The sequence below is a fragment of the Halictus rubicundus genome, chromosome 17 (assembly GCF_050948215.1).
Source record: "Halictus rubicundus isolate RS-2024b chromosome 17, iyHalRubi1_principal, whole genome shotgun sequence".
NCBI lineage: Eukaryota > Metazoa > Arthropoda > Insecta > Hymenoptera > Halictidae > Halictus > Halictus rubicundus.
This window is the reverse complement of record NC_135165.1, coordinates 1,250,014-1,270,040: the sequence shown is the minus strand read 5'-3', so window position 1 is coordinate 1,270,040 and position 20,027 is coordinate 1,250,014. Positions and strand designations below refer to the sequence as shown.

At 39.7% G+C, this 20,027-nt stretch overlaps 4 protein-coding genes across 5 annotated transcripts; 2 read left to right on the top strand and 2 right to left on the bottom strand.

Annotated features, from left to right (window-relative positions):
- The first annotated feature begins 1,317 nt into the window (after positions 1-1,317).
- Positions 1,318-8,723, top strand: LOC143362585 (RNA-binding protein 5). Its single transcript, XM_076802874.1, has 8 exons — positions 1,318-1,465; positions 2,230-2,829; positions 2,927-2,996; positions 4,008-4,081; positions 5,130-5,243; positions 5,472-6,219; positions 6,293-6,456; positions 6,643-8,723. Exons 2-8 carry the CDS (start codon positions 2,245-2,247, stop codon positions 7,660-7,662), a joined length of 2,775 nt encoding a protein of 924 aa, XP_076658989.1. The 5' UTR covers positions 1,318-1,465; positions 2,230-2,244; the 3' UTR covers positions 7,663-8,723.
- A 503-nt stretch (positions 8,724-9,226) lies between these two features.
- Positions 9,227-11,027, bottom strand: LOC143362588 (beta-1,4-N-acetylgalactosaminyltransferase bre-4). Its single transcript, XM_076802877.1, has 2 exons — positions 10,042-11,027; positions 9,227-9,958 (listed from the first exon to the last, which is right to left on the bottom strand). The coding sequence occupies exons 1-2, from the start codon at positions 10,840-10,842 to the stop codon at positions 9,764-9,766; spliced, it is 996 nt and encodes a 331-aa protein (XP_076658992.1). The 5' UTR covers positions 10,843-11,027; the 3' UTR covers positions 9,227-9,763.
- Positions 11,028-11,521: 494 nt separating this feature from the next.
- Alas (5-aminolevulinate synthase) lies at positions 11,522-15,182 on the bottom strand. 2 transcript variants are annotated; one of them, XM_076802875.1, is made up of 4 exons: positions 14,998-15,181; positions 13,698-13,755; positions 12,111-13,396; positions 11,522-11,949 (listed from the first exon to the last, which is right to left on the bottom strand). In XM_076802875.1, the coding sequence occupies exons 1-4, from the start codon at positions 14,998-15,000 to the stop codon at positions 11,737-11,739; spliced, it is 1,560 nt and encodes a 519-aa protein (XP_076658990.1). In that variant the 5' UTR covers positions 15,001-15,181; the 3' UTR covers positions 11,522-11,736. The 2 variants fall into 2 exon arrangements, with proteins under 2 accessions (XP_076658990.1, XP_076658991.1); XM_076802876.1 differs by lacking the exon at positions 13,698-13,755 and having other exon boundaries at positions 14,998-15,182.
- Positions 15,183-17,116: 1,934 nt separating this feature from the next.
- On the top strand, positions 17,117-20,009 carry Erp60 (disulfide-isomerase A3). The gene is made up of 5 exons (XM_076802748.1): positions 17,117-17,405; positions 17,825-18,056; positions 18,120-18,328; positions 18,405-18,512; positions 18,587-20,009. The coding sequence occupies exons 1-5, from the start codon at positions 17,260-17,262 to the stop codon at positions 19,359-19,361; spliced, it is 1,470 nt and encodes a 489-aa protein (XP_076658863.1). The 5' UTR covers positions 17,117-17,259; the 3' UTR covers positions 19,362-20,009.
- The last annotated feature ends 18 nt before the right edge of the window (positions 20,010-20,027 follow it).

The window sequence follows — 20,027 nt, the reverse complement described above, 5'->3', positions numbered from 1 at the left end:
ACGGTTTGAGGTTATACGTACGAAGTGTTTACATTACGTACCGCACTAAGAATGTCTATCATATTCTTTTCACTGAAAATTTCGATCAATTAGCTGTCGAAAATATATTATCCTGCCTGTTCTCAAAGCATGCGAACGTCACGAATCTTGAAAGACAACTGTGCCCGTATACAATGGTACATTGTTGACGACACCGCGGTCATCCGGTTTTTTCGACACTTTCCGACGAACAGAAACAACAAAGGTTCTTCCGAGAATTAGACACCGTGTGATTTCGTGTACGAAAAAAACTAGTTTCTGAAAAACTAGCGTTCCTTTTCTGCACGGTGGATAAACGTGACGATAAAATTTCGAACAACAGTTCGAACCGAGGATTTCGCATAGAAGATGTAACAAGTGATCGGTATTCTTTTGTTCTTGATTCTTACGCTCTTTCTCCGGACGATATTCTTCCTCGCGAGAAATAGTAATCGAATATCGAACAGCGAACAATTAAATAACATTTAACCAATTAGACAAACATTTTCAAACAGTTTCCATTCTAATCTCGCCACGCGGGAGATCCATTTGTCGCGGTGGCGCCACCTCGCGTTTCCTGTTTCAAATCCTTTCCTTTTTACGCACTTGGATTCGCAGAATTTGAGAATGTCCCTTTATACGAATATTTCACCGAGTAGAACAATAAATAAAGCTGCAGAGCTGGATAAAATTGTGGAGAAAAATATTTCAAACTGTTCTACAATTAAACAGAGAAAAATCAAGGTCACATTTTTGCCTGAACTTTTTTTCATTAATCTCCATCGATCCAGACGTGTTATACACGCTACAAACGACTTACACTTACTTTAAGATTAAGAGAAAAAATAAATAAAATATTTCAAATGAAATTCTCACTATTTTGAGAATCCTGCAAATAAAATACTATTTCAAAAACTTTTTCTAGCAAATAAAATATATTATTTTCGAAAGTGCACGTATGATTTCAAATGAAATAGACTATTTACTATTTACTATTTACTATTTGAAATAGTATTTTACCCAGCTCCGTAAAGCTGCGGAATAAATACTCACACGATAACGATGACTTCAGCGTCTCGAATTTTCTAACTAGCTTCTCATAATTCTGGAACAATAGCAATTTCTCAAATTAATTTATAAAGAACAAAGGCGCGTTGACGCGAACAACTGTACGCATACAATAGAATACGAATTGAAAAAAAAGGATTTTTACATTGGCGAAGCGCGGCTAAGAGAAAGTCCAATCAGATTTTTAAATGTAGAATTTTACAGTGACACCAGTCGAAGCGCCATCTCCGAAATAATTTCCTGACGAAACGTTCGCGGACCACGTAATGGGTTCGTCTTCCACAGACGCCGCCATATTGTACGAGAGAAACGAGAGGCGCAACCACGCCATTGTGCACATCACGCTACTTCTTATCTGGCTGCAAGAACAACGAGTAAAGTAAGTAAAAATTGTGCAGAGCGGTTCACCGTGGTGCAACGTTTATTTGTTTAATGATTCGACACCTTCTTGCGAAAATTACGGCAGGTCGTACCGTCGAGCGATGCTTTTTAATCAACGCCACGATGTTTCAGTTTTCGTGCGGAGACTCAAATTTTCTGTTCGCTCATTTCGCATTGCTTTGTTTATATTTTTCTTTTTTTCTTTGCACTGGCCTGATACAATTTCACATTCCTCGCATTAATATTATCGACGGGACGCATATTCATAGTATATTACATCTCGTAGAATTTCGATTGAAATCTGTCATGTTCGATTCAAACGTTTACTTGGAACGTATCGTTTTAATTGGCAATGCGCTCTCTAATTATTTGAAAAGGACCGATCGAGTTGTGGAAATTGTACGGAGCATTATGTATGTTGAATTATACTCGATACAATTATCTCCGAATCTATATTGTATATACGTATATATATGTAAATTTTATAAAAACGGTATCAATCTATTGTCCCGTTGTTAGAGTTTTTATTTCTTTTTTTCGACGAACACTTTTTACTCTAGTTTACGTTACATATGGCATTATGAAATGGCCTGTGTTAATTTAATAACTTCCTTTTCACACTGCTATAATTAAATTTCAAATGCCTATTGACTAGCTGTTGTAATTTAATTGACCATTCCGAATGCTCTACCTTCTGTAATAATGAACGTGTGAACTGTGTCGAAATGTGACAAGATGACACTAATAGTTTGTATTTTTTAGGAATCATTTAAATGCATGGATAACATGTATAGTAACAATATTGATTCGTGGGAACTAGGCTATGTGCCTGAAAGAAGAGGACACAATTCCGACTATGAGTACCGCAATGATTATGGAAGCAGTAGATCGCCAGACTATGGGGAACACCGTGACAATGACCATCGGGAAAGAGACCATCGTAGTCCAGAATACAGGAATCATCGTGGGAGAGACAGAGATCGCGAAAGAGACCGCTCGAGAGACAGAAGAGACAGGAGCAGAGATGACAGAGACCGTAGTTACAGAGACAGAGAGGATCGTTATGGGAGGCAAAGAGACAGAGACTCTGTAGAGCGAGACAGAGATCGTGACCGTGATCGTGACAGAGACAGAGATCGCTCGAGGAGAGACAGAGATAGAGATAGGGATAGGGATCGTAGAGGAAAACGGGACGACAGAGATCGGGATCGCGATGACGATCATAGTCGAGAAAGTATGGACTTTGAGCACGACCATGGACGCACCTATGGTTCGTCCATGGAAGGCATCCACTACAAATCTCAATCTCCGAACAACACCATAATGATTCGTGGACTTGCTCAACACATAACTGAAAATGACGTAGGTTGTCAACTTAGCGGCCCGACATAAGTGGCCGCTAGTGAGCCAACGTTTGAGAGCATACATCACTGTTATTATTATGATGTGTGTATCACAGGTGCGGCAAGACATCCTCAACTGTGGTCTCATGCCAAAGGACATCAGGCTGATTCGTAAAAAGGACACAGGTAATTATCCCTATTTTTGATCAATTAAACATATCCCCTCTACCTAATACGCAAAATAGCAAATTGCTTTTCATCTCAGCAGGGTGCATTAGATTTGTCTAGTTTAAGTTAATTGCCGTATTACTCTCAATGGTCATTGAGACAAAGAAAAAATTGTTTGAAATTCCTGATACTTATTCAGCCAAATATATTAAATACACTAGCATTGACAATGATCAAAGACAGTTTCAAACAATTTTTTGTTCTATCGACCAAAGATCTCTGTTAGTATTATGTTTATACCAATCATGCATACTCCAAAATTATTGAAGAGATAGATCAACTATCAATTGAATATAAATCATTCGTTTGTTGGAGCAAGGTAAGTCAGTATCAAATGCAGGAAGAATATTTTAAGGAAAATCAGAACTTCATTATTCATCTTGCAAGGGTGGCGCAAAATACTTGTAGTTACTCTGAATCCTATATTTCAAATAGTTGAAATGCAAAAATTTACCAACCAACTCTACTCGCTTACACAACATTCAATTACCTTGTCTCTGTCTGAAAAAAAGATTGCTGTACTCCATTGTCTATATTGCATAAACGGCCCTTTGTTTGTTTGTTTTTTTTTATGAACGCGTTCTAATTGCATTGCAACATTGGTCGCTACTTTTTGTTTTTCAAAAACTTTTCAAGGGAAACTGTATTATTATTATTATCTCCTCTGTCTATTCCTACCAAAAAGGGGTGGGAACTGGGAAGGTATTATATTAAAAAAAAAGAAAAAGATTCGCGCGTAAGAAAAAAAAAAGATACGACAGAGATCGCCTATCATCCGAGTAGAGAATTCGTTCTGCTGAGCTTTAGGCAAATGGAAATGAAAGCAAGCAACGAAGCGAAGAAAAATACACTTCGTATCGAAACTCAGTCTGTCAATGGTTGGTGCTGTGATTGCCTGCCCTCTCAGAGTAGAGACACCCAGGCAATACGTGGATTAACTTTGGATATGTGTGTATTTGCTCTGTATAGGTGCTTCGCGAGGTTTTGCATTCGTCGAGTTTAACGCGACTCAGGAGGCCGCACGGTGGATGGAGATGAAACAGGTAGAAAGAAGTTCAGTCCAGATACCCAACCGATGCGTTGTCACGCGTGCCACCGACGCCCCGTGGCGGCAAGGCACGGTAACGCAGCCCCCTGGCCTTCCCCATGGCCATGGCTGCTCACCTATCAAAAAGGCTACTTCAATCTACCGTACCTAATTATTTATCTAGGAGTCCCCACATACTTTGCAGACTTTTCTTAACTTGCTCTCGCAATTCCGTCTTATATTGGATTTAGTCAATTTTGAATTAAGACGAAACTGAAAAGAAAAATGAAAAAAAAAAGAAAAGAAAACAAGGCGGTTATCACCGCGCGCGCGCGTGCTTTTTTTAGCCTGTCCTCTGTCTGTCATAAAAGTTTGTGGACTAACAATGAAGATCGGAGGAAGGGTCATTCCAATCGTCTTATCCTTTTTGCGTAAAATGCATACTATTGTCCGGCATGATAGTTGATTTTTATAACGAGTCACACACTTTTTTCGCTGCGTTCATACGGTTACAAAAAACGCTTACATTATTTACTTGGTATCATCTTAGTTCGCTTCTACTTTGTTCTCTCTGTCTCTATCTCTCTCTCTCTCACACACACACACACGTTCACACACACGTACTCTATTTCTCGATGCAATTACCAAATACGATCCGAGCATTTTTGAAATGAGAATGACAATTTTCTGCACGACTTACTTTCATTCACGTATGAAATTTTGTTACTGCAAGCAATCATTGTACGTTTGCTTGGTTTCACCGCGAGAATTCAATCTGTTCGATCAAATTTAAAATGTTCAAAGAGAAAACGAGAAAGAAACGCAGAAATAGAGAGTAAAGAAAGGAAAGTTGTCGCGCATGTACATATTATAGTCGATCCGCAAGCCGTGTGGAATGGCCCACGTTTATATAAGCCCACAACATATTTTCTTTACTGTTCGTTCGAGACGGAAAGCTATGAAGTAGAAAACTATAATTTCGTCAACCAAGAAGGAAGTTTACGGGATAAACGGAGGCTTTGGGAGGATGCTGGACGGGATAACACTGAAATTCTCTGTTTCAGGGAGTACTGATGCTGCAGGACCAATATCGTGCCTTGATGCAGTACAGTATACCGAAAGATTGCCATGTAGATAAGCCACCAGCAAAGAACACGCAAGACTGGCACTGTGTTAAGGTACAACCGTTGGCAAACATGTATCCCTTTAACTCATATTACGGTACACATTTCTGAAGTAACATAAATTAATCTAACCGTCTAAACAGATGGCTGTGCTCGCGATTACACGATGCAAAGCAATATAAGATAAAAATAAAATTTAAATGTGTATTGTAACGTGAGAAACCGGTTATAATATTATTTTGAAGGCTGTCAAGTTTCTTGAAACTTGTTTTATTCTTACAGTGTGGCGCACACAATTTCAAGAGACGCGAGACATGTTTTAAATGTTCCGCTTCGAGGGCAGAGAGCGAAGAGGGTGGTGAGGGTAGCGATGAAATCAGTCCTCATCCTACGAACACTGTCCTTCTTCGAGGACTGGATGTCCTGACGACCGAGGATTCGGTGTTACAAGCAATGAAGAATCTCTCATCGATGCCGATACGTAGCATACGTATTGGTCGTGATTCTCTGACAAACACGTCTAGGGGTGTCTGTTACCTGGAGATGGGCAACGTGGTGGACGCCATGTACTTGCACACAGCACTTACCAAACAGGGGTTGGTAGTGGACGGTAGGAAAGTCGAGATCACGTACTGCAAGCTTCACCAAATAAACAACACGAACGCGTGGAAGGCGAACGACAGTCAACCACAGAGATACACGTTAGACGATGTTGCTCAATTGGCAGAGTACAGTGCCAACCTATATGCTAAGACGCCCGCGCAGAAAGCTCACTATCTCCAGTATTACACGCAATATTATCAGAATCAAATAATGCAAGGATCCGCGATCACGTTGCCGTCTTTGAACCAGACTGATAGGGTAAACGCGGCGGCAGCCGTAGCACAATCTGCCATACAACAGTTGCAAGCGTCGAGAAAGTTAGGCGACGCGGACGAGATGAAGAACAGGCCGACGCCCACGGCGCCGACCAGCACCTCGTTGGCGAGCGGAAGAGTGCCTGCGCACGCTGGCGATGGTAAAGTTTACTGTAAGTTTTTATCCAACGAGCGAGTTGTTGTAATTTCGCATAAAGCACTCTATTCAATGTTTACGCGTTTCAGCTGTTCCGGACGTCAGCACCTATCACTACGATGAGTCATCGGGATACTATTACGACCCAAGTACAGGATTATATTACGATCCTAATTCGCAATACTACTATAACAGTCACACACAACAATTCCTTTATTGGGATTCCGAATCGTTTTCGTATCAACCAGCAAAGGTGATTGAAGTATACGATGTGTCTGGTTTAAATATACAGGGTGTCCCAAAAATGTTGTACTTCCTTGAAAGATATGATTCCGAGGTCGTTTGAAGTACAACATTTTTGGTAGACCCTGTATACGTGCGAATATTTCCCGAACTACTGAAAGTTCAAATTGCTGATTTAAAATTTTCGATTTTATAGACAAGTCCGACCGTGACACAGGCAACAGGAACTACAACGAGCGGGACTACGATAACTGCTACCGCTAGTAGTACAGACGCAACGAACACGGTCGCTAATCAACCAACAACTTCGTCGATCAGCAGTGCGGCGCAAGAATCGTCGAAAGAAGACGATAGTAAAAAGAAGGACAGCAAACAGGACAAGGTGAAGGTAGCGAAGAAGATAGCAAAGGATATGGAACGCTGGGCGAAAACCTTGAATCAAAAGAAAGAGAACGCGAAGAGCAATTGGAACTCCGAGTTCGCTGGTGGTGATGGCAATCAGGGGGTTGGAAGCGGAGCTGCGGACGCAGGATACGCCATATTGGAGAAGAAGTCTCTCGCGAGTTCTTTCCACGAAGACGAGGATCAGAGCGGAAACAATGGATTGGTCGCTGCTTATGGCGGCGGTAGCGACACGGAGGAGGAAATAGAGGACGTGCAACAGGAAGAAAGGCAACATACAGATTGGGCAAAGCTAGCCTGTTTGTTGTGCAAGCGACAATTTCCGAGCAAGGAAGCGTTGCTGCGGCATCAACAATTATCGGACCTTCACAAACAGAATCTGGAAAATTGGTATCAAGTCCGTGGTTTGGATCCCAACGATCCACAACAGAGAAACAACAAATATCGAGATCGTGCCAAAGAGAGGAGGGCGAAATACGGAGAACCGGAGCCACCACAGCCAAACAAACTGAAAGAAAAATACTTGAAGACTAGAGTCGAGGAGATATCTGTGTCGTACGAGGAGCCCACGAGAGCTGGCATTGGCTCGGACAACGTTGGCAATAAACTATTACAAAAAATGGGATGGAGCGAAGGAATGGGGCTTGGGAAGTCCAACCAAGGTAGAACGAGCATCATCGAAGCGGAAAGAAGAGTACCGACGGCTGGTTTAGGGGCGAAATCGTCGTCGTACAGCGCACTACCCGGGGACACCTACAAAGATTGTGTAAAGAAAATGATGTACGCACGCTATCAAGAACTGTCCGATACATAATATGTCCAACATCATTGAACATAGATTTTATATATACACACAAGTACTTGTACTCAACTTTTTCCATAGATGAATAGGTATGTACACGTATTATCCGATTAGTATTGCTGGTCGCGTACGTGGTAATTGAAAACGGTGATAATCCATTCTTGGGGACACACGTTACAATTTTTTTTTTATATTGTCCTGTACGATTACGTAATATTAATTTACATTGTTATGATAAGGATTTTTAGAAGGTAATAAACTGGTAATGTTAGTATTTCCATATCATGTTTTTTTTTTTCATTAAATTCTCGATACACCGCTTGACGTGATAGTATTTTAAAGAAAAAACGCTTCGCAGGCTTTCTATTTTTTAACTGTATTTACCGCGATGAAGTTATGAAGATTTGTTTACACCTGTAACAAAAGTTACATTTATCGATTCGCTTGCAATGCTTACCCAAGAATGAACTACATACCATTAGCGAGATAGTTCAAAGATTATTAAGCAATTCCCGTGTAACAATTTTGTGCACAATACAGTACTTTTCATACTTGAACGGTAAAAGATGTATGTCGAAGCATTATGAAATGTCTTCGAATCGAAAGAGATCAACTTGCCTTCGAATATTTTGATTTTTACTCTGCATAGCTTTGAACCCAGTTTCATGATGCTTCTTTCAAGAGAAAGTAATATAACTATAATTAAGATTCAGTGCAACTGAATTCATTAGTTATTCATCACATATTTATTACACTATGACAATTTGCATTGAACTTCATACTTTGTTTATAATGTAATTATGTCAGGTTTCACGTACACGAATATAGAGAGATAATTATATTTATACTCGTATACTTGTACGTAGACTTTTTCTTTTTACTACTGATTTAAGTAGCAATTTTGGAAATCATACATTCTTTGCTATATATACATTTCTACAGTCATTCTTAAACTCTACCGTTATTTTTTTAATTATACATACAAAACCCATGTAATGATAAGTTAAAAGATAACAATAAAAGTACACGCAGCAACAATGCCTGCACTACACTATGTCTGTCTTTGAAAGATACTTGGTTGTCTTTGTGTTTCTTTCTTTGGATTCAAATCAGCGTGAAATATTGATAGCAATACTTATGATTCTAGCGATTAAGTGCGTATAAATAAAAGTCTAATAGTCGCGTAACAACTTTATACGCGTATAATTTCAAATATTTGCACTTATACATGTAGATATTTACTAGTATTTTCGATGATTACAAATTTGAACTTGCGAATTCGTTGGAAATTAAAAGTTTCTCCGTGCACTATAGTTAAATTTATCACATTAAAGTTACTTGGAATATAAAGTATCCGATAATCACAACGACTATTTTAATTACGTTTAGTGAGATTAGCAACATACAAACTTAATTTCTATTTCATACGTTTTCAAGATTACGTACAATAAATGTTTTTCTTTCGCTACTGGTATTCACGGTGAGTATAATGACTATAATGAAAAATATTGTTCAGTACCTTCAGTTTTAACTTACATAGCGAACCAGGAATAAATAAAGAATAAACTGACTCTCTACGATTCGTCATTTATTTAATGAACGTTTTGTACTATCAAAACTGTATTCTCAAAAAATTGACTCCCGCGATGCAACGCGTTAATACAAAGAGGAACGGAATTTAGGACACATGTCTCTGCTACTTATTGGACTCTGCAGATAATTAGTTTGAACAAATTTCACAGCAATAGTGCGTGTTTGTTCCTAAAATGTAATATCACGACAGCACATTTTTATGCATAAAAACATTTCTTTAGTTACATCACCGAATAATAATCACATAAACATATTATGGCAATGTTTTTGGTGTAATATCACGTACACTATTCAGAATGAACTTGTATAAAAAATTCTACAGATTAAGATTCGAGATTCGTGATTTCTCGTGAGTCTACGCGCTACTAGGAAACTTTTACAAAACATATCTTTGTGCAAGTTTTCATAATAACTCTTTGCAGTCAGACCTTTGTTAATATCAAATAAGTTTACGGGATACATCTTAAAAGAACTAAGTTCGTTTGCGATATGACTCAAGAAATATCGAACGTTTGAAGATCTAAACGTCTGCTAAGATCCATGAATACAAAGGCCTCAGCTGATGATTTAAAACCCTATATTCTAGACTGCTGATTCCATCGGTATCATATCTCTTAGCACCAGTCTCTAAATTCTCAAATCGTGTATTACTTGGAATTTCTTTTTTATGAGTTAGCATGTAATACTGAGCAATATCAGGACCAAAACGAATGACCTGTAATTCAAAATAAACGTTAATACTTCAGCAATAGTATTCCTTATCTTATCTATTCCTTATCTTTTGTTTGACTAGTGTACCTGGAAACCTCTGGATTGCAGACGACTGTAAAAATCATCGTCTTCTCCACCCCATCCATAGAAAACATTGGAGAACCCATTGACCCTTTCAAACTGTTTTCGCGTGAGTGCAATCGCACCTCCGAACAAGCCAGTGTAAGGTAAGTTATAACGGAATGTGTTCACGCTAGAACTCATGTGTCTGGGCATTTTGGTGCAGGCATAAATGTTGTCAGGATTCTGAGGTATCAAATCTATGTCTTGAAAGATGAAGCAATGAAAATCATTCACTTTAGTTGCTTCGGCGTACCCAACATTAAAGAGTTTAGCACGATTGAATTCTTTCATGGGACTTTGCTCTATCACAAATATTCTATAGTCAAGATTTTGAGCTTGCAGAAAAGGATGAATGTAGTTCATGAAAATGGCAAGCTGTGTGTGTCGGTTTCGATAAGGTAATATAATCGCCACATTGAAAAGGGGATGACAGTTCAGAGGCTTCCATTGTCCTCCAGGCAATATACCTAAGCGTCGCGCCATCGTTACTGGATTCTCTCGAGGATGTTCCTCGGGATAAAGTAAATGATTGAAATACCTCCTAGGATTAATTGTGATCGTGCAAGAGTTGTCTCTGGCCGGATATGATCTCTCCATCTCATTGTAGATATCCTCCGTCTTTATGAACGTATAATGCGAAGCAAATCTGGCTGGATCTATACAATAGGCCAGAAGGAAGATCGCAGCAGTGATGTACATCAATCTTCGTGCGTAATCAGAGAATAGCGCGACGAACATCTTCAAAATATTATTGAAACCTCTCATTCTAACCCCCGTTGTGTCTTCGATTTAACATTTCAATAACGTAACTTATTTATATTTGAATCGTAGACGATAAACCGTTTAACAGACATAATGTTGTACAACTTTTTTGCGAGACTGTATCATTTCACTATCATTTTACGATTATAAAACCACAAGTCGGGTTAAGGTGAAAGCAGGTGAAAGTGCACTACATACATACATACATACATACATACATACATCGATGCACGTTGCGGGACGCAGAGTGTATAGACTACAGAGTTATTGTTCTACATATGTAACCAAAGATTTTTAACCTCATCGCGAGTAGTTGATGTAAAATAGAAGAAAGATGTAAAATATTGATAAGATGTAAAATATTTTACGCGATACGTATGATATAGACAACTCTTTCAATCAAGTCAGAAATATCGATCAATTCAATTCTGAAGGAGTATCAAGTTGCACTTCGCTGTACCCGAGTCTCTTTTTACAATTCATTTTTTGTATACAGCAGGAAGGAATCTTAGTTGGCCGAGGATCAAGGGAAAAGCCCGCGTCAGAGATATCGCTAACTTTTTTTTATTGTGTGCGCATGCGCGAGGCTGGGCGCGAAACTGCTAGAATTTAAATATATTCCAGATATATTTAAATTGAGTTTTTCAAATATTTATGGAGGAAAAAGATCTAGCTCAGATAGTTCCTTGTGCCGTTTTCTTTATTTAGCTCTTACACCGAATAGCCTGCCCGCAGCCGAAACGTTTGCGTTTCATAAATGACAAAAATATCTGATGATCGTAGAGTTGGCGATCCCATTTTTTCGGCGGTGCTTCCGAGATATTTTATATTTTTTTCTCTATTAAGCACATTCATCAATGAACCGAAATTAGGTTTTAATAACTATTTATTAGCTAATTACTCTAACTTTGATATATTTAGATGATCGAACACATCTAACAAATCCTTTACAAACTGGTCCATCATTGTCCGAGTGTGTTTTGGAGTGGGAGCCAACCTTAATCTTTCCTGTCCTTTCGGAACTGTAGGATAATTTATTGCTTGCACATAATGACCTCTCTCCTGTATCAAGAGATCAGCCAACTGACTGCATAGTAGCGGATCTCCGACCTGGTGCAAAGTTACAATATAGAGCGCATTTAAACTATTTTAATAACATCTCGATATATGTGAAAAAGATGTGCACGATGTTTGTAAAAAATCCAATCATAAGAATATATGGATATATATCGAGACATTATTGTACATGTGAAGTTCGTAGGGTAACTTACTCCTATTGGAATAATGTGCGAAGGCGATGGTTCTACCGGAAGACCAGCCTCGGTCAAAATACATTTCATATAAGCTACGTTTTTTTGATGAGCAGCTCTCAATGCTCTCCCTTCGTCAGAAGCTAAAATTTCTACGGCGGCCAGAGCGCCGTATAATACCGTTGGTGGTAGCGAAGTCGTGAAGATAAAGCCTGCAGCGTAGCTTCGTATCATATCTATTAATTTCTCCGAGCCGACAACGTAGCCACCAACATTGCCAAATGCTTTCCCTAATGTACCAGAAATTATATCCATTTTATGAAGCACCCAATCCCTCTCTCCAATTCCAGCGCCCGAATATCCGTATAGGCCAACCGCGTGTACTTCGTCAACGAAAGTCAAGGCTCCATACTTATGAGCAACGTCACACAATTGTTCCAAGGGGCATATATCGCCGGTCATAGAGTGTACCGTTTCGAACGCTACAATTTTCGGCACACTCTTGTCCACTTTGGACAGCAGTTCTTCCAAGTGTTCTACGTCGTTGTGTCTGAAAATATGCTTCGGCATTCCGCTATTTCTTATTCCCTGAATCATGGAAGCATGATTGGCAGCATCCGAGAAAATATGACAACCTGGTAGAAGTTTTGCTAGAGTATACAAAGTCGAGTCGTTAGCAACAAAACAGGAAGTGAACAATAAACCAGCTTCTTTTTGATGCAGGGCTGCAAGTCTTTTCTCTAACATTTCATGGCCCATAGAGTTGCCAGATATGTTTCTTGTTCCACCTGCACCTGCTCCGAACTTATCCAGAGCTTCCTGAACAGAACTGGTTACCACCGGGTGTCTAGACATCCCTAAGTAATCATTAGAACACCAAACGGTAATGGGTTTTGGTCCCTTAGAATACTCGACGGCAGTTGGAAAATTTTGTGCCAGTCTGTTCACTTTTTTAAAGACTCTATAAGAATGATCTTTCTTTTTCTTCATGATCTGTTCATGGAAGAATTCTTCGTAAGCGAAGCTTGGCTTTTCTTTTGGTTCGTTAGAAATCTCATTTCTAATGTCTTCCGCGACAGCAGGATTGGCAGTTCTTACACCAACATGCTGTTTAGCCAGAAAGGGACATTGGGCTTCCACATCTTTTTGCACATGCTGCGTCTCCGTGCTTTCTGCTTGAGTTCTAATGAACTGAGACATGAACGGACAAAGCTGACGATAATTGGTCAGCACCGAAGAGCCATAATTATGGACATAGTTGGCGCTCAAGCGAGTTAAGAATGGGCAAGGCATACTTCTTGGATTTCCTGAAACAGATTTTCTTGCTGAATATGCAGTGCAACTTATAATTATTTTTGACACGCCTCTCCGATTTTGATAACCTTGAAATATATTGACAGGAGTCAAGTTCATTTAATTGTCAAGTTGTTTAAAAATTTTAATTGAGTAATGCCCAATTATGGATACGATCAACTAAGTATTTCGTTGCTTAAATTCTGTCTTGACGTTAAATCGGAGCTCCCGATGTCGAAAGTATGTCAGTACTTCTTACGAGTAAAAGAGAAAGTGAGCACTATAATTGATGATGACACAACACGAGTCTTTTACCTTTCGCAGCGGCTGATAAGTGATGAGCGTTGGCGTAATGGACACACTGGCGAACGAACTGAAAATACGTAAGCGTAATGACGTAAATACGTGTCTTGTGGCTAATAGCCAAATGAACTGGATTCAATGGCAAAGAATTGGCGAGATACAGAAGAACTGGCCAACCTGTCGCTGTGACAGCTGGGTCACGACTGATTCGGTCGGACCGAACACTGAACGTGTCTGCTTCGGTAATTCCGCTTATCGAAACGCTTATCGATTCTCGAGTCACGTGACTCTATTTTCATTTACCGTTCGTGGCCTATTTTTTATCGCCCCCTTCTTTACCCACCAACTGCACGCGTTCGAACAGGAAATGATTATCGAAATAATTGATTTCGCGTAATCCGCACCGTAGATCATGATAATTGATAACAATATCATCCAATTGCTGAGTAATGTCTATTGTTACTTTCGGTAATTGAATTTGACAATATTTAACAGTTAATACGACACATATTCAAATGATTGAAATATTTTTATATTTTAATCGTTGAGCTGTCGAATCGCATAAAAGTCAATGGTGTCGATTAATAGTTGACGTGGACGAGTTACAATGAAAACGCTACTAGAAATAGAATATCTTTACATAACTGGTTCGATCGTGTTCGAGATGAATTATCGGTGATCCCGTTAACTATCAGAACGATTGTCAATTAAACCAGATCTCCCATTTGTTGCAATAAATCGGACCCACTTGTACCAATGTTCTGACTTATATAAAGGCTTTTCATAAATCCTTGAACCGACCACCTGTTGGCGCGACTATCTTCACTCTGTATTTACTTCGGATTTTTAATAGTCATTGTCTGACATGGGTCAATTACTTTATTCAGACTTCTATATGTGTCATTTTAACGATAAAAGTATGAATATTCTTATGCCACGTCTGTGCGCACTTTCCTGCAAACATTGCGAAAATTTTCTTCAAAAATTCTAACTATTCCGATGAGAATGCCCGGTGCCCTGAAATTATAATGGTAAAATTGATTCTCGATTATTTCCAAGGTACATTTGCCCAGCACAGTTAATTAAATTGAGCCCACGACACGCAACACAGTATTCCAGCAACAGGAATGAAACGCGAGTGTCCATATTTGTCCGCAATTAATTTGTACTAAAATGCTCGGGAAGTCTGGGCATGGCTGTTTCGTAAAATTATTAATAAAGTTTAAATTTGAGAATTTTTAAAATTATTTTTATGCTCCAGACTTTTCGCGCGTTTTCCCAGCCGCCTTTCAACTTATCATTTTTCACTCACCATAATATCTACTCGAACAAAATGAATTTCGACCAAGTGACTTGAAACGTGTTCGTTGCAAACAACAGCACAGTTTCGGAATGACTAACTAAATTCCGCTCACCGGTGGCGATATTTAATGAAGGCTACTGGTTACGTTAAACCTTTCTACGTAATTTTTTTGCGTTTGTGCAAACTCACGATCACGCTAGAAACAGATACCGACTGCGAGTGACTACCGTTTCGGAAGGACTGAGCATTGCAATTTACATTACGTTTAATAACAAATGCAGCACGTGCACGAATTATGGATTTTCCTGTTTATTCAGAGTTCGGGGCATTCCCTAATCAGATTTTCCCGGAATCATTTTTCTTTGGAAAGATAGAAATGGCCATGACTCTTTATCGTGAGTCTTTATTTCATTACAACATATGCTCATGAGTCTTTCTATCATTATATAGTCTTTCTATTATAACGTATAAGTTATTTCGATTTTATTATATTTTTGTGCTGGTGCGGTAATCAATGTGTTAAATTATGTGAAAAGGTGTATAGATTAGAATAAATCGCGATTTACTCGTGAAATTATTTATTTGTATAAAAATGAACAAAGCCGAGAAATACGGCAAAAGAATACTTGTTGCGCCGTCCACGGCGAAACTGTCAAGCGCCTTGGCCATTTTCGACAGCGTCGATAATTGAAAACCGTCGACAGAAAACTACATTGCACAAGATGCCTGTAAAAATTTGCTACTCATTAAGCAAAAATATACGCGACAATTTCCTTACGATTCGCAGAGAACACTAACAAGTATTGTAAATCAATTATTATCAAAGTTATAGTTTCCTTCGTTTGCCACAGAGGGCATTGCGATTACTTTAAACGTTTGATAAAGCCCGTCGGAAGAGATCATGTACCAGAGAGGATAGGAGAGTGCTCACGCCCGGGTTTTCGGCGTTCCCGATATAGTGCGGACATAACGTATAGCTTAATTGTTCTATATGAAATATGTAACTAACATTTTTTCTAGACATTTTATGTCTTAAATAAGTAAGTAATCAATTAAAAATGCATACCACCGTGTTTGTACATGTCTTTGCTACGTCTGTATAGAGCCTTTTTTTCGATACGAACACTAAATCTCGCGAAATTAAGAGAATCTCTCAGCGGCAGCCATCTTGTGACATCATACTTGCTTCAGAATTCGAATTTTCTGCCGGATATTACAAATTACTCCAGGATGAGGTAGGAATTCGCAATTTGGGCTCTATACAGACGTAGATTGGACTTTTAGGAAACACAATTGACCACTTCTAAACTGCTCATTGCGATATTGAAGCGGCAGTTTGTCTAGATTTTGACCCTTGCATACGTATATGGATTTCAAACCATGCCGGCCCCTTTAATATTCAGGGTAGTCGCTTTTAAACTTCGATATGAAATCTGTATTTGTTTGAATTTTTCGAAATTCGTGGTTGCAAACTAGAGTTTGCAATCACAAAATTGAAAAAAATTGTTAATTGTATCATTACAATTATACTACATGTTAGTTACATATTTCATATAAAACAATTAAGCTGTACATTCTAATCCTGGTTAACAAAATAATGTGCGTTCGGTTTTATGCGAAAAGACTGCTCGGTCCTGTTCCAGCAAAGACGGCCCGGTTCTGTGCCATGCTAAAGTGGCGATGTCACGAAAGTGGGAACGCCGAAACTTCGGGCGTGAGCATTCTCCTATCCTCTCTGCTTGTACCATTGTACCAAAAACACACGCACCGTTATGAAGTTCCTCGTATCTCCTCCCACCAAGGTCAAAATCTAGCAAAATGTGGCTTCTCCTTGCCCGCTTCTGGTCCGGAACCTTATCTTCCATTTTATCTATAGGGTGCGTCCGAAACTGTTAACTGTCCGGTTAGGTTTAACGGACGAAAGGTGTCCACAACAGGGTATAAAAACGATTGAAACACTTCGAAGTTTCCTACCGATGGTTTTCAGTACGTATAGGAACATAGACGAGGTCACCGAGTAAGATAAAACACAGGATGTAGCGGAGGTTGGTCACCGATTTTAGGAACACCCTGTACGATACGTGGCGTTTACAGGAATACAAGCGCACACGTATCTGGGAAAGGAGCAGCCAATCAGGAGGCGACAGCACTGCGCGGGGTATCGTGCACCGCTGGCTAACTTCTTGCAAAAGCCACGTCTTAGACGAACAGTGTCTCCCGAAGGAAAGAGCCGAAACCGATTCCGTTTAACAAGCCGCAGCGTGATCCACGATGCTGCCGAAGTACCTTGCCTTTCTTTTCCTGGTGCTGGTCACCGTTTTAGCCGAGGAGAAGGACGTGCTGGAACTGACCGACGAAACCTTTAGCCATGAATTAGATCGGCTCGAGAACACGCTTGTTATGTTTTACGCGCCATGGTAAGAGACATTTCACGATTATTTTACGTTCTCCAGGCTGCGAGTACTTTCTTCTTTTCGTTGTCGTACCCTCGAACTCGTCGCTGTCGAAGAAAACAACGAATTGAAACGGTTTCTCGAAGTTCCGGTCGCGATGTTAGATGCCGGTTCGTGACACATTACCCAACAAGACTTTGTTCCTACCTACTCCTTTCGAGTTTCCTTCGGCTTCGATGTTGTTGCATATACACACTTATATAATCATATAAGGCACATGTGGGAATTCGAGTTAACAACAGTTTTGCTCTGTAATATTAAACACAAGAGAAAGTGGACCCAATTTCTTATTTTATATTACAACAATGCAACTAATGCGCCTTTCCTCGTTTTCTGTTTAAACAACTGGTCTGCACACAAATAATTATACATTACCTTTCTAGGTGTGGCCATTGCAAACGGCTGAAGCCAGAATACGCCAAAGCAGCCGAGTTGCTATTGGGCAATGATCCTGCGATCACTCTTGCCAAGGTAGATTGTACCGAAAGTGGAAAGGAGACTTGTAACAAGCATTCGGTCAGTGGCTACCCAACACTGAAAATCTTCTCCAAAGGAGACTTTGTTAGCGATTACAATGGACCTAGGGAAGCTGCTGGAATTGCAAAATACATGAAGGTATGTAGAATTAATTTTGTCCAAAATACCTATGATTTACATGAACGGAACTTAATCTGTTAGGCACAAGTTGGTCCAGCCTCCAAGGAACTGACCGGAGAAGATTGCTTGAAATCGTTCCTAGACTCTGATACAGTCGGTGTTGTTGGTTTCTTTGAGAAGGAAGACTCTGCCTTAGCACAATCCTTCCATACGGTATCTAAGAAGCTCAAAGAGAAGGTCAGATTCGCTCACACAACCGCAAAATCGCTTATGGAGAAAGAAGGACACAAGTAAATAATTGATTATTCATGAAATTGTCTAGAAAACAATGAATACAAAATGAACACATATCGCGTCGAATTTTAGGAACACCGTTGTTCTGTACCGACCTAAGATTCTGCAGAACAAGTTCGAACCGAACACTGTGGAACTTGAGCCTGGTACTACCGTTCAAGACCTCATTGATAAACATTAGTAAGTTTTAGGATCATTTTGTTCGTAGACTTTCTGAGAACCGTTTGTTAAAACGATATCCTTTTATTCCTCAGCTTCGGTATTGCCGGAATTCGCACGAGGGACAACATTGGAGAATTCAAGAACCCTCTGGTTGTCGCATACTATGCCGTAGACTATGTAAAGAACCCGAAGAACACCAACTACTGGCGCAACAGGATCATCAAGGTCGCCAAGGACTTCCCCAAACTGAACTTCGCCATTTCGTCGAAAGACGACTTCCAGCACGAATTGAACGACTTCGGTATCGACTTCGTGAAAGGTGACAAGCCCATAGTATTGGCCAGAAACGCGAAGAACCAGAAGTTTGCCATGAAAGAAGATTTCTCGGTGGGTACGTTCGAAACGTTCTTGAAAGACCTCGAAGCGGGCGCTCTGGAACCGTATTTGAAGTCCGAAGAGATCCCTGAAGATAACAGTGGACCCGTCAAGGTCGCAGTAGCGAAGAACTTCGACGAGCTTATCATAAACAGCGGCAAAGACACGTTGATCGAATTCTATGCTCCTTGGTGCGGACATTGCAAGAAATTGGCACCCATTTACGATGAATTGGGTGAAAAGCTCGCGGACGAAGATGTCGACATCGTCAAGATGGACGCCACTGCTAATGACGTCCCGGAGCCTTACCAAGTTTTCGGATTCCCGACGCTTTACTGGGCACCGAAGGATGCCAAAGACAAGCCTGTTAAATACGAGGGTGGAAGAGGAATCGACGATTTTATTAAGTACATCGCCAAGCACGCGACCGACGAGCTTAAAGGATTTGATCGCAAGGGCAAGCCCGTCAAATCTAAAAACGAGGAATTGTAAATTTTCTTCTCGTAACGAATACGTGATATGAATGCTACATTTTTATATATATACAAATAATTCAGCAGCATCTGAAATCAGATTTTCCTTGTGAGACTTACAAGTGCGGCGGGAAGAGTGACATTCAATTAAATGTAAGGGCTAAGAATGTTTCTAGTTTTGGAAATAGGGGTCTGAGTGAGAAAGGGAGACGCTCCCTTCTTCCCTGAATGATTGCGCGTCGCACCTATTCTACGAAGTATCTAATGTCATTTAGCATAGGATCGTCTACATGTATTAACGCATCTTTATAATATTATATATCGCGTCAGACTATACAGAACTGATTTAGGATTATCATTGCAATGTTTTCCAGATTCGATATGTTTACGTCTAAGAGTCGATTCATTCCATTCTTTCGCATTTTGATTACGGGTAGGTTCTCGGGTTGATGCACATAGTTTTGTTTATACGAAAGATTAAGAAAGATGAAATAAAACGTTTTATATGAAACTTTTGATGCATTGCAACCGATGATACTCCTTGTTAAGAAATGAATTGTACTTTCAAAACTCGCCGATCACGCAAACCTTCAGGAGATGCGTTTTGAAAGAAACAAACGAATTTTGTTCAATAAAATTTGTAAATGACAGTTTACAATACATTTGATATGTTTCATATATATAT